The 13,224-nt window shown below is 38.4% G+C and overlaps 1 protein-coding gene across 3 annotated transcripts in view; it reads right to left on the bottom strand.

The window, feature by feature from the left end:
* The window catches only part of rab28 (RAB28, member RAS oncogene family), a 32,964-nt gene that overhangs the window by 15,039 nt on the left and 4,701 nt on the right, over positions 1-13,224 (bottom strand). For all 3 annotated transcript variants that reach the window (XM_088009454.1, XM_014970361.2, XM_088009455.1), the window contains 3 exons: positions 12,282-12,378; positions 8,978-9,066; positions 6,968-7,097 (listed from right to left, as the gene is read on the bottom strand). In XM_088009454.1, the coding sequence (XP_087865580.1) occupies positions 6,968-7,097; positions 8,978-9,066; positions 12,282-12,378 (316 nt within the window). The remainder of the gene's footprint in view (positions 1-6,967; positions 7,098-8,977; positions 9,067-12,281; positions 12,379-13,224) is intronic.

A 13,224-nucleotide genomic window follows, 5' to 3' on the forward strand; every position in this document is an offset into this window, starting at 1 on the left:
TTAATGTGGAAAGTGTTCTGATCACATCTGCCTGAATAAACAGCTTCAAAGTTAAAATGTGAAGCAGAATCTAGTTTCAAAGATATGATGTCATATTTCAAATTATGAAAAACTAGCAAATATAGCAAAAAAAAAAAAACTGGAAGAACTATGTTGCTTTTTCGCATACATGTATAATATATGCCTGTGGATTCACATCAATCAGTTATTTGCCCAGTCCTGTGTCAGCACGGGCCCTTCCAGGAATTCCTCCATATCAATGTTGTGAAGCAGTGAAGAAATAAAGTATAGGCTGAGTGTGATGAGGGTTCCAGGCTGCACTTCGGTCAGGTGGCTAAGCTGTGCTGTGCAACTCAAATGGCCCGTGACTTACCACACAAGAAGCTATTTGAAGACTGATCATCTACTGCATGTGCAACAATATTTGCTTTATGGTTGGCTAGAATGAATGAGGACTTTCCATGTTTCAACAGGCGTAAGAATCAAGAGAGACGAATGCAGGGTCAAAATTTTTTTACAATTAAATCCCAGCATTTACATTATTCTGCATGGACAATCAGAGCAGAGTTGTAAATTAGAAAAACTGCCAATATATTGTCAATTTCTCATAATCCCAAAAATAGAACAAATGTCTTAATTAATGGTTAGTACAAATCTCTGCAGTAGTGATTTTACACTGATTTATAACCCACAGTGTAATGCAGCTTTAATTCTTTATTCATCTCTCTCCATCTTGTAACCCGAATCCCCATTTCCCATCTTTTCCAGATTTGCAGACAGACAGCAGCTTACAGTCAGTGCGGTTAGCAAGAAAATTTGATACACACATTCACTATGACCCTTTACCTTAAATAAAATGTGAAGAGAAACAGGAAAGATTGGATTTGCTGTAAACTGTAAACATTCCAGGTCTCTACCCAACCATACACTACGCCTTACTGGGTCTATATGCTGTATATATAATGTTTTACAACGTCAAACCTGTGGTCTTGCTGCCCACAGAGCAAAACAGACACTGCTGACGTGTTCATCCCTCCTATCTGGGGTGGGGGGGTTGTTGGGTATGAGTACTGGGCTTTTGTCCCACCACATGTCTATTGTGGCTAAACCTTTCCCCTGGGGGCAATTAGGACCTTTTAGTTTGTTGTAAGAGGACCTAAGTACGAGTGGGTTGAGCCAGAAAAAACATTTTTGAGCTAAACCAAAAACAGAAGTGCATTGAGCTCCTCTGCGCTCCTGAACTTCTGAGCATCTCTCTATTAAGAAATGTGCAGGCCTACACTGAACAGACAGGAACTGTGGCAGCTTTACAGGGGCAAAGAGGTGACAGGGTAGGGAGAGCTGGGGAGAGGGGTGGGCTTCAAATCCACCAAAGGCCAAGCCAAGAGGGCAAACAACTCAAGACTGACAATGTTGTTGGGCAAAGACATGCTTGGTGAGAAATGTAGAGTTAGAGGATATCCATGTTTTACTTGAACTTTCACACAGCTGAACGGAAACCTGGGGCGAGAGAAGTGCAACGGGCAACGGTATGCAGTGAGATCTGCCTTAGCATGCAGAAAACAAACACATGCATGTTGTTTAACACAACAGAGAGACAGAGCAATGAAAGGACATTACTGTAAGCAAAGGCGGCAACAGCTGAGGTGTTAGTCCACCCCTGTGAGAGATAAGCATAAAGAGTGGGTAGAAGCGCGTGATTGAAAGAGTCTGTGTTTGCACAAGGATGAAAATGAATGCGCAAGTATGTTCTTAGAGATGATGACAGATAGACGCTTGAGGAAGAAAAGAAACTACAAGAGCAAAAGAAAAAGGAAGGTAAGCCATCTTTAAGGGTGCATATTCTCTCAGCGCCGAGTCCTTATCTCTCAGATAACATTTCCCATGGCAGGCCTGAGTGAATCGCCAGTGAACAGTGATGGAACCACAGAGCAAAAAAAACATGAGTGATGAGGAGGGGTTAAGAGAACTGAACCCATTTAAGTCACCCAAATAAGGGCTGTGCAAGCCTGTGATAGATGCTCCAGAGTTCCTGAGGGAAAGAGAGCATGGCAGTGGGAATGGTGATGGGTGGGGAGTGAGCGAGGGGTCCTGCGATCGCCACTTAATGAAAACAAATTGGGCTGACAAACGACACAGGCTTAATGTCCAAAAAGAAATATGTAAACTAAGTTTGAGCAGTCACGTAAACCACTTTGAAGTAATACTCAACCTTTTAAATAAATGTATACTACATAAGTAAAAGAAACATGCTAGATATAAATACATGTTTATATTTAGAGTCCCAATGATAACTACATTTTCCATGTGTTTTTATAGTCATAATCTGACTGAAGAGGCAGTCAAAAATAAGCAGAATGCTTTTGACATGAAGAGTGACAGAATCCAACTTTTTGGAACTTTTGTAAAAAAATAAATAAATAAATAAAAACTACACTACAGCTCCCCTGTATGTATTAATCCAGTTTCTGAAAAGTACACTTAGATATGAGAAGTTACAGATTCAAAGTTGATCAAAACTTCCCAATAAAATTCCTACAGCTTTAAGCTCATTCAATCAGATTCCAGAGAGATTGATGTTTCTTTGCTCCCCCTGACTTTATGTGGGATAGAAAGACTTTCCCCCACCTGTTACTGTGCATTGCCAGTCAGTAGGCTGAAATAAGGCTACAAGACAGTTTCATGTGAATATACAGAAGTGTGGTCCATCACTCTGAGTAAGGTAACACTGTTTAAAAACTACCAAAACCGTGTCTGCTAAGCAAACAGCTTAACAGACACTGTTAACCAACCAATATTATCTTGGCATACTTCTGTTTCTCTATGTATCAACATTAAAATGCTAAATATATCTTATCCATTCAAGTAGCAACAGGAATAATTATTGCTAGTCTATTTTAAATAAAAACTTTAATGATATTACAGTTTTGTTTTTAATTTCTGGATAAGTACTGTAACCCTAAGCATTTTTACTTAGGGTTATAGTTTCTTACGAACATTACACTGGTCTATGCCTACTTTACCATAAAGTTCTTGTGTATCATATGGAGTTGCATGAAGCAGCACTGTAAGCACATTTGTAGTATGTTTGGATAAACTGAGCACTCTTCCATTACTAATGTGTTCTCAGAAACTTCACAAGTGTCTCTTTACCAAAGCGTGTGTGTACGTTTCGATGCATAAATAATGGTACGCACACACATGTTCCCTCAGAAACCTGTTTCAGTCTGAATTGTTACAAGTGGTGCCGTTATTTAACAAAAGACTCGAGCAGCATTTAGAGGCAAGAATGACACTGATGATTTAGTTACCCTAAATGATTTACAAAAACCAGATTGCAGTCACAGTTATTCTGAAAATCTATTATCAGCTAGCAGAGGTAATGCCAGTAATAAAACACCATGGTGTAATACCCCTTAAAATGGCCCATAAAAAACTCCAGAAAACTCTCAAATACACAAAACTATATATTTTGACTTGTTCATTAAGTCTCACTAAGAGTATACCAACTACAATCAATGTTTTCCTTACGTTTAACTCATTGGAAAGCCTATAAAAACAGTCTGAGTGGTTAAACACCACAATCTCCCCAGATAGGAGCCCTCACAGAGACATAAATCTGAAGTGTTTTGCTAAGCTCCTTGTTATGGCTGTACTTCTATTTCAGCAGTCACAAACATGTTGCCTCTCTCTGTGCAACATCATGGGAACCATCTGAAATCTAAACTTTGCTTGAAAAAGAATGTGGTGTATTCATTTGCCCAACTTACTGTTAATGTCTGCCAAGGATAGAAGTTGGAGGCAGAGCAAAGCTACAATTCTTGGAGAATAAAAACTCAGACGCAGAAGCGAGAAAAGAAATTGGAGAGCATACATTGTGAATAAAATAGAAGAAGTCAACATGAAATAGCCTCATTGCCTGTGCCTTACTGATTTTAATTCTTGAGTCCACAATTAGACTTTCACAGTTTGCAAGTCTTTTAGTGTATCTGTACCAGTTTGCACATGTAAAGGCTAAAAATGTTTGCCCATTTGTTAAACAACTTCAGTTCACAGCCCTCCAGTCTGACTGTGCTTAGTTTGCATGATAGATCAGGAAGAAATCATCATGTGTGCAGTATTCATAACACAAAGGACTGTTCAAAGTGCAGAAATTGTTGGTTAATACATTCCAGGAGTTATAAACTTGAATTTTACATGGCAATGCAATATGTAACCAATATGTAGGCAGATGGGAAGGGTCTCACATACTCCTCATCTCCCACTCTTTAGTGTTTTACAGGCTGAGATTAATTTACATTTACCACCATTTATCTTATGCCAACTTTGACAAGCAAAAGAAACACGTGTCAATCCTTGTTAATGAAACGCATTCCCACACAATGATGCTACCACCACCATGTTTCACTGTGGAGACGGCATATTCTGGGGGAGGTTGTGGTTTAAGCTTCAGCTTTAGTCTAATTTAGTTTTTAGTTTAAGTTTAGCTGCATTTTTAGTTTATGTTATCTTGTGCCTCTAACAGTAGCGGTATGGTCCAGAAGATTGTCAATAGATCTTCACTAGTGTTTCTCATTTTTTGCTCTTTTTGTTTGCAATGTCTGGTGTTTTTTATATGCTGTGGAGAAAATTGTTAAATCTTGATTTCATGAGCTGTATCTTATTCAAAATGTTTCTTGTGTCCATACATGGCTTTGGGAAAATATTCCAAACATGTCTGATATTTGTTTGCAAACAACTATGAAAACTCTACATTTCCTTCCACTTCACAGTTATGCACTACTGTTGGTCTATCCATGTAAAATTATTCAAGTTTGTGGTTTGTGAAAAAATGTTAATTTCAAGTCATCACACACATCACAAGACACTGTGTCAAACTTCAAGATCCCTGAAAAATGACAAGAGTCTTCGGCAGGGTTCAAAGATTCATGTAGTCTTGTAAAATAACTGATTATTCCTAAAGGGGCAATCTGGGTGTGGTTTTTTGTTTTTCTTTTTTCAGCCTTTAGGAACAGAAAAAAACAAACATGGACCATGAGCAGTGCCGTAGTCATTAGGGTGAGAGCGTAAAGGTAAGTTGGAAGCGACAGAGCCTAACAAAGTGATGGGACTACCTAAATATTACAGTATGCACACTTAACCCACACATCTAAAATCTAGCCTAAATACAGAGGCGCCCAGAGCTTAAGCCAGGGTATCCGAAGTTGCAACGGATGTGAAGACAAGAGAATCTGCTCCAGACAGCTGAATTAAAGCATGACCTATGGTCCCTGTTGAGTAACATTAGGGAGCTTTCAGTGAGCAGACACCGCTCTGTTGACTGTTCATCATTGCTCGGGAAAGTGGACAGTTGCCATTACACGCACACACACAAACGCCTTACTTTACAATAACACAGCGGCAGCCATGACTCCACATTTGTCAAGAGGATGTTTAAAACGAGTCTTCATTATTGGTCTTTATTTTGGAGATGGAGGAGAAGGCGTGCAGACTGATAGGAGAAGAATCATCTGGTTAACATCGAGTTCCTCACCTTAAGCGACTACGTGGGACGGGATAGGAGGGGTGGGGGGTGTCGGGGTCGAGCAGACGGGTACCAACTAGGAGGGAAAGAGCTGCTGATAAGCAGTAACCTGGGTCTGTTGGCTGAGGGATATTAAATCATAGTCAGTCACTCCCATGAGTTCACAAACACCAGCATTCCCATTGCTCTAAAACTCTCTTATCACACCAATCAGTTATCTGGATGCTCCAACAAACACATCTGCTACCATCAAAACACTCACTCCTCCACATGCAAACACACGCATGTAAAAAATATGCATCAGAAAGAAATTCATCCAGAGAAGCTCAGCCTAACAAATCGGACCTAATTTTAGTCATAACTAATTGAAATAAAAAAAATTTATAAACAATATGAAGCACAGTTTTTAAAGTGAAGCATTGAACTTACAGTGTCTTGTAAAAGTACTGAAATCCCTTGAACTTTAATGTCTTTCTTGAGGGGCTTTTTTATGACAGAGCAAGACAAATTAGTGCATAATTGAAAAGTTGAAGGAAAGCTGCACACAGTTTTAAAGTATTTTCCAAAGTAAAAATCAGAATTTTTTAAAGGCCAATTATTGGCTTAAAACTATTTTTCTATAATTAGAGTTGCATGTCACTACCAGCTCCCATGGCTCAGGCTCAGTCAGATTGAGTGGAGAAAAAAAATCAATTTTCAGGTCCTTCCATAGAGTCTGAGTTAGATTTAGGTTTGGACTTTGGGCAAATCTTTCATTGTAGCTTTACGCTCAGAGTCACCGTTCTGTTGAGAGGTGAACTTCTGGCACACTCTCGTCTTTTGCAGCTTCTGTTTTTTCCCTGAATTTCACTGCATGTAACTCCATCCACCTTTCAATCAGCTCTGGCCAGTTTTCCTGTTCCTGCTGCAAAATAGACGCGTCTTAGCATGATGCTGCTATCACTCCATGGATGAAATTCTATGTCAAAGGGTGTTCTTCAGAGTTACAATAGGCGACCTTTTGGCCACTTCACTGATCACTCCTTGTCAGTTGAGGTAGACAGCCATGTCTTCACAGGCGTGAAGTCTCACCATAATTTTTCAGTTTTTGGAAGGTTGATTGAACAGTTCTTCATGAGATTTCCAAAGCTTAGAATATTCTCCCTAAGCAGTGTGGTTTTATGAGACTGTTTGTCAGCCAACATTGTCTAGGAAACCTCTGAGGCCTTCAAAGAATAGCTGGTAGGTGACTTCAAGGCTTTCAGGTTAAAAGTAAAAACATAAAAAAGAAATAATATAAAATCATTATTTTTTTCCCTGCACTTCACAATAATTCTCTACTTCATTTTGATCCATAACATAAAATATAATTAAAATACATTGAAGTTTTTGAGTGCAACATGACAAAATGGGGTATAAATACTTTTACAAGACATTGTGTCTGTAGGTGAATGTTATACTTACTTTTGTTGCCCACCAAGAAGACGACAGGCTGGATATCAGATTCTTCATTTGCCTTCTTCACCATGCTGAACCAATCCTCCAGGTTCTCAAAGCTCTGGTAGTTTGTGATGTCATATACTAAAAGAACACCCTGTACCGGAAAAGGAAAAGAATATTATTAGTTTTTTATTCGACAAACATACATTAAATTATGGCAAAAAGGAAATAAAACATACATTTTTGTTTGACTTTATCTGAGCCAAATTGATGATAAATTTCAAGTAAAAATAGAAACAGTAGGTGGCACTGCTTCTCTTTTTACAGTGAACTTCATAATTTGTCATTCATGATTCAGATTCACTGAGGTCAATTTAGGTCATCTCCCCTGGGCCAAAGAATGTAGGTTGTCTGCTTAGAGACAGTTTTCTCCACCCTCAGTAATCCAGAACAGTGTAGAAAAAAGAAAGAAAAAAAACAAAGTCACGAGACAATAACAGACTCATGTTTGGGTGAACAGTCAGGTCGAGAGGTGTTTACATGAACATAAAAATAAAGTAAAAATTATAGAGACAGAAAGCCTGCAAAACCTGCTGACTGAAATTAGGATCAATAACACTGATAGCTCCGCCATCGTTATCGATACTAAAACTTATTTTCGAAGAACTGGAAAGCAGTGAGTGCAGAGGAAAATAACTCTCCTTTTACAGCATGATGCAACATGACTGAAAAGCTTTTTGTTGCTTTTTGTTCAACTGACACGCACTGTCACAACACGTAATGTTGGCGATGACAGGTTAGACCTCCAACAATTATCCAGAGCCTTTCTGAACAGCCATGATTGATTACAGGATATTCAGTGCCAAACAAAAGGCGTTAAGTTTTATGCAACTCTGATGAGAAAACTTAAAGTAAGCAAAGTGTTATAAATTGGCAAAGATGTATGACAAGAAGGAAAGAACAGAAAAAATACATGATTTATGATTAAACTTTTAGTATGCTTTGGAAAATGTTGAGAAAGTTCCCCCATCAAGGCAGAAAAAAAAAAAAAAACACCTTTTTTGTTTAGATGAAAAGTTATACATTCATATAGCTGGTACACTGGAACAAACTTTAAACGTTCACAGTATTAATTGGGCCCCCTACTTGTGTATATTTATCCTGACACATAATGCTACAGGTGGCTCTCAGTTTATTAAATGCTATTATGGATGCATTTTCAATAGAAATAGCACTTTGCAAAAGCATTCATACACCTGAAGCTGTCATTCAGAACTCACTTAATATGAAAATAGTCTACTTGTGGGTATTTTGAACTCAGTATAAGTCTAACTGTTCTGTCAAAGATCAAAGAGAGAGGGAGAAAGTTCAAACCATCTCTTCCGTCAGACAACATGGGCAAAGATCAAATCCCTGACTCCAGCGTCTCTCTCTGCCTGGCTTTCTAACCACACAGCCAGATAGAGATTTAAACAGGAGCGGCAAAAGCACATGAGGTGGACTAGCAGTGCTTGCAGGACATGTTGCTGTGAAATATCATCTCTGCTGCCCGGATAGCAAGCTGTTCCTATGTCATAACAGTCATGAGATTTTCATACAACAACAGTCTTCAGTCAGAGGCCTCTTCAGATTTGTTTGTTTCCGTTTTCATTTGTAATAAAATGTATATCCTTTTGCAATATTTTTTATATTTTTACACAGGAGAAAAGGGAAAAAAATAATTTACATATAGAATCTCAAAATATTGGTTCAGTTTGAAATGAATTATTAGGTTATTACGCAAGCAGAAATGTTCCTTTTTAATGCTTTTTGAGCATCAATATGCATTGTAGATGTTATATTTTATATATTATTTAGCAAAAGAGCAAAGGAGTGACAGGCTCTGATTTTCTGCTGACGATGTTTTGAGAATGGAAATCTAGGACTATATGATTGTATTAATAGTTATATTTCTTATGCTTCAAGTGGTTCACCACACTACTCAAAGCAAAGAAACATACTGTACAAAGATCAACAACATAAGAGTGAACTTACATGAGCTCCGTATACATATTTATCCAGCATTTTGCCCCCTAATGTTTGGCCTCCAATGTCCCACACTTGCAGGGTCACATTCAAATTGCCTGGAATAAAGATAGAAGACAGAAATAGGTTAAACATAATCCTGCAGCCCACCTTTTTCTTATCGGTTACAGTTCTTAGAACAAAAAGTTGTAACAGGCAGGAAAGACTTTTTAAAAAAAACTTGAATTATGCATCAGTCGGAAACAGATTACTCCAGCATTACAAATATTCTTCAAGATATAAATATCTTGATCAAAGTTACTCTGTTAATGCTCTGTCAGCTAAAAAAATGGATAAAATATGATCTGCCTGACATTTAAGGATTTCTTTCCAGGATTCTCTTTCAGTAAACACCATAGTCCTGTGGAAATGATGGATGGATTCCACCACAGCCTATGTTTTGCATAGCAGATTTATTTTTTTATTTTTTTGGTATATTAAATACTTTTTTCACACAAAATGAAAACAATAAAGCAGTAATTAATCTTTCATGCTAGGGGCTCCTAAACTGGCAGCTCATATGTAGCTAAGATCCAAGTATATCAAGCAGAGAGATAGAGGGGAATGAATATGTCCGCTTACCCTCTAATTTTAAAAGTCTCAGTGACTTTTTATTTCCCTGTTTGCATTATGCCATCGCCTGCCAAGTAGGTAAAGTGAGGAGAATTATGTGCAGTTAGGGGAAATAGCAATAATTAAACGCAATAGTAAAGACACAGAAGACTGTTCTGCTTATGCTTGTGGAAAGAGAGAAGAGTTGAATGATGGGAAGTGAGAGAAAGACCAAAAACCAAATAAATATTTTCTTCCTTCGGAAAATGAAAAGGGCTTAAAAAAGAAGAGGGAGGACCGGACAGTGAGGAACTTGTGTTTGAGTGACGGCCTGCAGCTCCGATGGGGATGAGAGCGTGCGCTGTGGACACGACTGGATGAGTCAACCCCTTCAGAAGTCCTCTTTTTAAATAAAAGACAGGAAGCGTTGAGGTTCACAGTCGATACAGCTAGACTATACACTGTCAACGTCAAGTTACACCAGGGAGCGCAATGAATTACAGCTCCTTGGTGTCATAAAGAGCCATCCCCACCCACCCAGCATGCTCAGACACCAGCTTTCTTTGTGTTTTAAAAAGGCTTGTGCTGACTCAACACAGCCACTGTCATTCTGCAAGTGAGCAAGACTGAAACACTAAAATTAGAGATGGACCGATCTGATTTTTGCTAGTCGATATTGATTTATGGTTTTCTTTCAGGTCTGATCTACTGATTCCATTTTTTGTGGCACAAAAAAAATTCTCATAAATTATTTGTCTGAGCTGGGAAGTTTCAATTCAACAGAAACATAAAAGAATTATGAAGCTCCCATATTTTTGGGAGTACAAGTTACAGTTTTTTTCATGGTTTGGCTGGTCCTGCAACATATACTTTTTTTTCCTCTTCATGGTAAATGTTTTGACTTTTGAGGCTTATGCTGCAGAGTGACTTAGCAGTTCAGAAAATACAATTTTTTCTTTTTAAATGCTAAAGCATATATCCCTATCCTTTGTCTGACTTTTTTATGAACTAAAATAAAAGTTTAATAATATTATGCTGGTTGATGTATTTATAGACCAAAAATGGTGGGAGCTTATTGTCTTAGTTTTTAAAAGATCAGTAGAAAAAAATATTTTTTTTTTTATTATTATTTCACCTACAGATCCAATAATGTGAAATTTTGTCCTCTAGCTATTTGATTGTTAACGTCAAATAGACAACATGTTGCTAATATCGCTTATCTTAGTGGGATTTGACGTTGATGAGGAGAAAAGGGCCCAATAGGTCTGACAGAGTTTATCAAGTGGATTTTAGCTCCTGTCAGGCCCCTGCCTTTACCTCACTGGTTTGGCAGGGACATCTGGAAGAAGTATTGTTATAAAAAGCACACACAGAGGAGGTTGTTGTGTGCCAGTCGGCCTCGTCTCACCTCTGCCTGCGTTGGAAAATGTACATTAAGTTTGACAAGCTGGGCCTTCATGGGGAGAGGAGCCAGCCCTGGCTATATGCTACTCTCCCCCCTGCTGCAGAAGGCCCTTACAGCCCCATAGAGACCCGCACAACCTCTCCTAACCGAGGGCGAGCGGGGATCCTGACAAAATTTGGGACCACCCAGCTTGAGGAGCCACCCTCCTCTTCATCAGCTCATCAACACCCAATTCCCCAGAAAATGGGCCATTTAACAACTCGGGTGTTGACTCCAGCTTTGTTGCTGCCCCAGTGATACAGACATGCAAAATCTATATTTAAACTGAGCCAACGGTTTTAATACAGAAGGGATCACTGGGTTTCAAACAGAAAAAAAAAAAAAAAAAAACCTTGAAAAGAGAGGAGAGGTCATACAATTAACAGCATTTGTTCAGATCCACATTAAGTAGATCAGCACAGCCTGAGATGATAGTTGGCTCTTTTCAACCAGACTCCACCACAACATTTTTGGGGGTTTAGTTCTCCTAAGCCTTCTGAGCTGAAACGGACACAAAATCAAAACAGAGTCCCTCAGCCAACTCACGAATCAGCATGACTTTTACTTTTAGCACTTAATTTGCCTTGCTTAATGTTGTTTTATTAGTAATGAAAGAATGGAGCCACTTTCGAGATTTCTGGATCTTAGGCTTTGGCTGAGGATGAAAAAAATACATTTAAATGCAGAAAATCCCTATTTTAGAAAGAGAAACTTTAAAACAGGGTACTTTCTTTCAAACACAGCAAAAAGCCGTAAACATTTAAGTTTTAGATTTGATGAGAATATATAAAGTGCCTTCATTTCAAGTGGGTTATATATAAACACAAAAATTGCATTTACTCGGGCATGAATTGTTACTTTGGGCATAAATCTGACCAGTGGGCTTGTGAAGAGCATAAAAAATTGTGCCGTTTGCTCAAGAGAGGAGAGCTTTCAGAGCGAATAAGCCTGAGAAGTGGCAGACACTCGACAATGAGGAGCTAGCAGAAAAGTCACATTCAGCTCCCGCATTGACATTAATGAAAAACTCTGCCTGGAAATGAAAAAACGAGGAGAAATAAGTGACAGAGACTAATAGGGAACAACAGGCACCGTTGTGTCGTAGACGTTTCTATTAAAGTTCAGGCTATATAAAATAAATACAAAATCTACAGTGTTCTGCCAGCAAGGTTGACTTGTCTAGCTCTGAAAATACATAGTCTCTGCAGTTGTGCAACATATGTCTGCGCAGTCTCTCAAAATGAGAAGCACTCCCTAAAGATTATGAAGGTGTCTCACCTGGAAGGCTTATTCTCTTCAGAAAGAAATCCAGGCCGATGGTTTGTTTGTACTGCTTCCCAAAGGCCTCCTGTGCAAATCTGGTGGCGAGTGATGTCTGAAACAGAATGACAAAAGGACAGACGTGGAGAATTAAAGCCAGACATCTCTTGAGTCATCAAAAGAACTAAAAATATGCCATTCAAAGCAAAGCTACGGGTGCAAAAAACGATTTAAGGATACAGGAGAAGCCTTTATTCAGTGTGTGTTATTTATTTGACTTAATGTCTATGCATCACAGTGTGAAAAGGGGTGAAATCGGACCCTTTTTATTGAAAATAAACGTAATGTTAAAGAACTTCCTGAAAAGGTGATATTTTGTCCCATTAAAAAAAAAGCTAGTCCGTTTTGTTTTTCTTCAGTTTTTTTTTTTTTTTTGGTTTGTTTTTGAATGATTGCATTTTAAAATATTCCTCAAAATTCAAGAAAACTACAGTTATGTGATTCTTCACCAGGAAGCCATACAGCCATAATTTATTAGAAATGTAACCTTTATGACAAGTTTCATCTTTCAAATCAGTCAGAAACTGATTGACTAAAAGGTGCACTGATGTAATCGTCTGCTTCCTCAGCTGTAGGAGTGACAGTTCAAATCAGAGTAAATTACAAAAACAGGTGTCAGAGAATGTGTCATGTCTCTGGACTGAAGACCTAATAATTGCACCCAATTATTAAACTTCCATCACTGTCATTGTTGCATTTGAGAAGGGGAAAAAATAGCATGTCAAGGGCTCTCCTAAAATCCGTGGGAATTCATAGCACAGTCGGTACATGCCAACTGCAATTCATTTTGATGGATGAGCCTAAGAAAAAACATGAAGAGGTGGATGTCTATTAGCTATCTTTAGAGCAGCGTGCTTACATAAACACAACAGAGAAGGGAAGCAGTGGGATTCCCTTAGAG

This window comes from Poecilia mexicana, unplaced genomic scaffold, assembly GCF_051168715.1.
Source record: "Poecilia mexicana isolate PSO_F unplaced genomic scaffold, ASM5116871v1 scaffold_10, whole genome shotgun sequence".
NCBI lineage: Eukaryota > Metazoa > Chordata > Actinopteri > Cyprinodontiformes > Poeciliidae > Poecilia > Poecilia mexicana.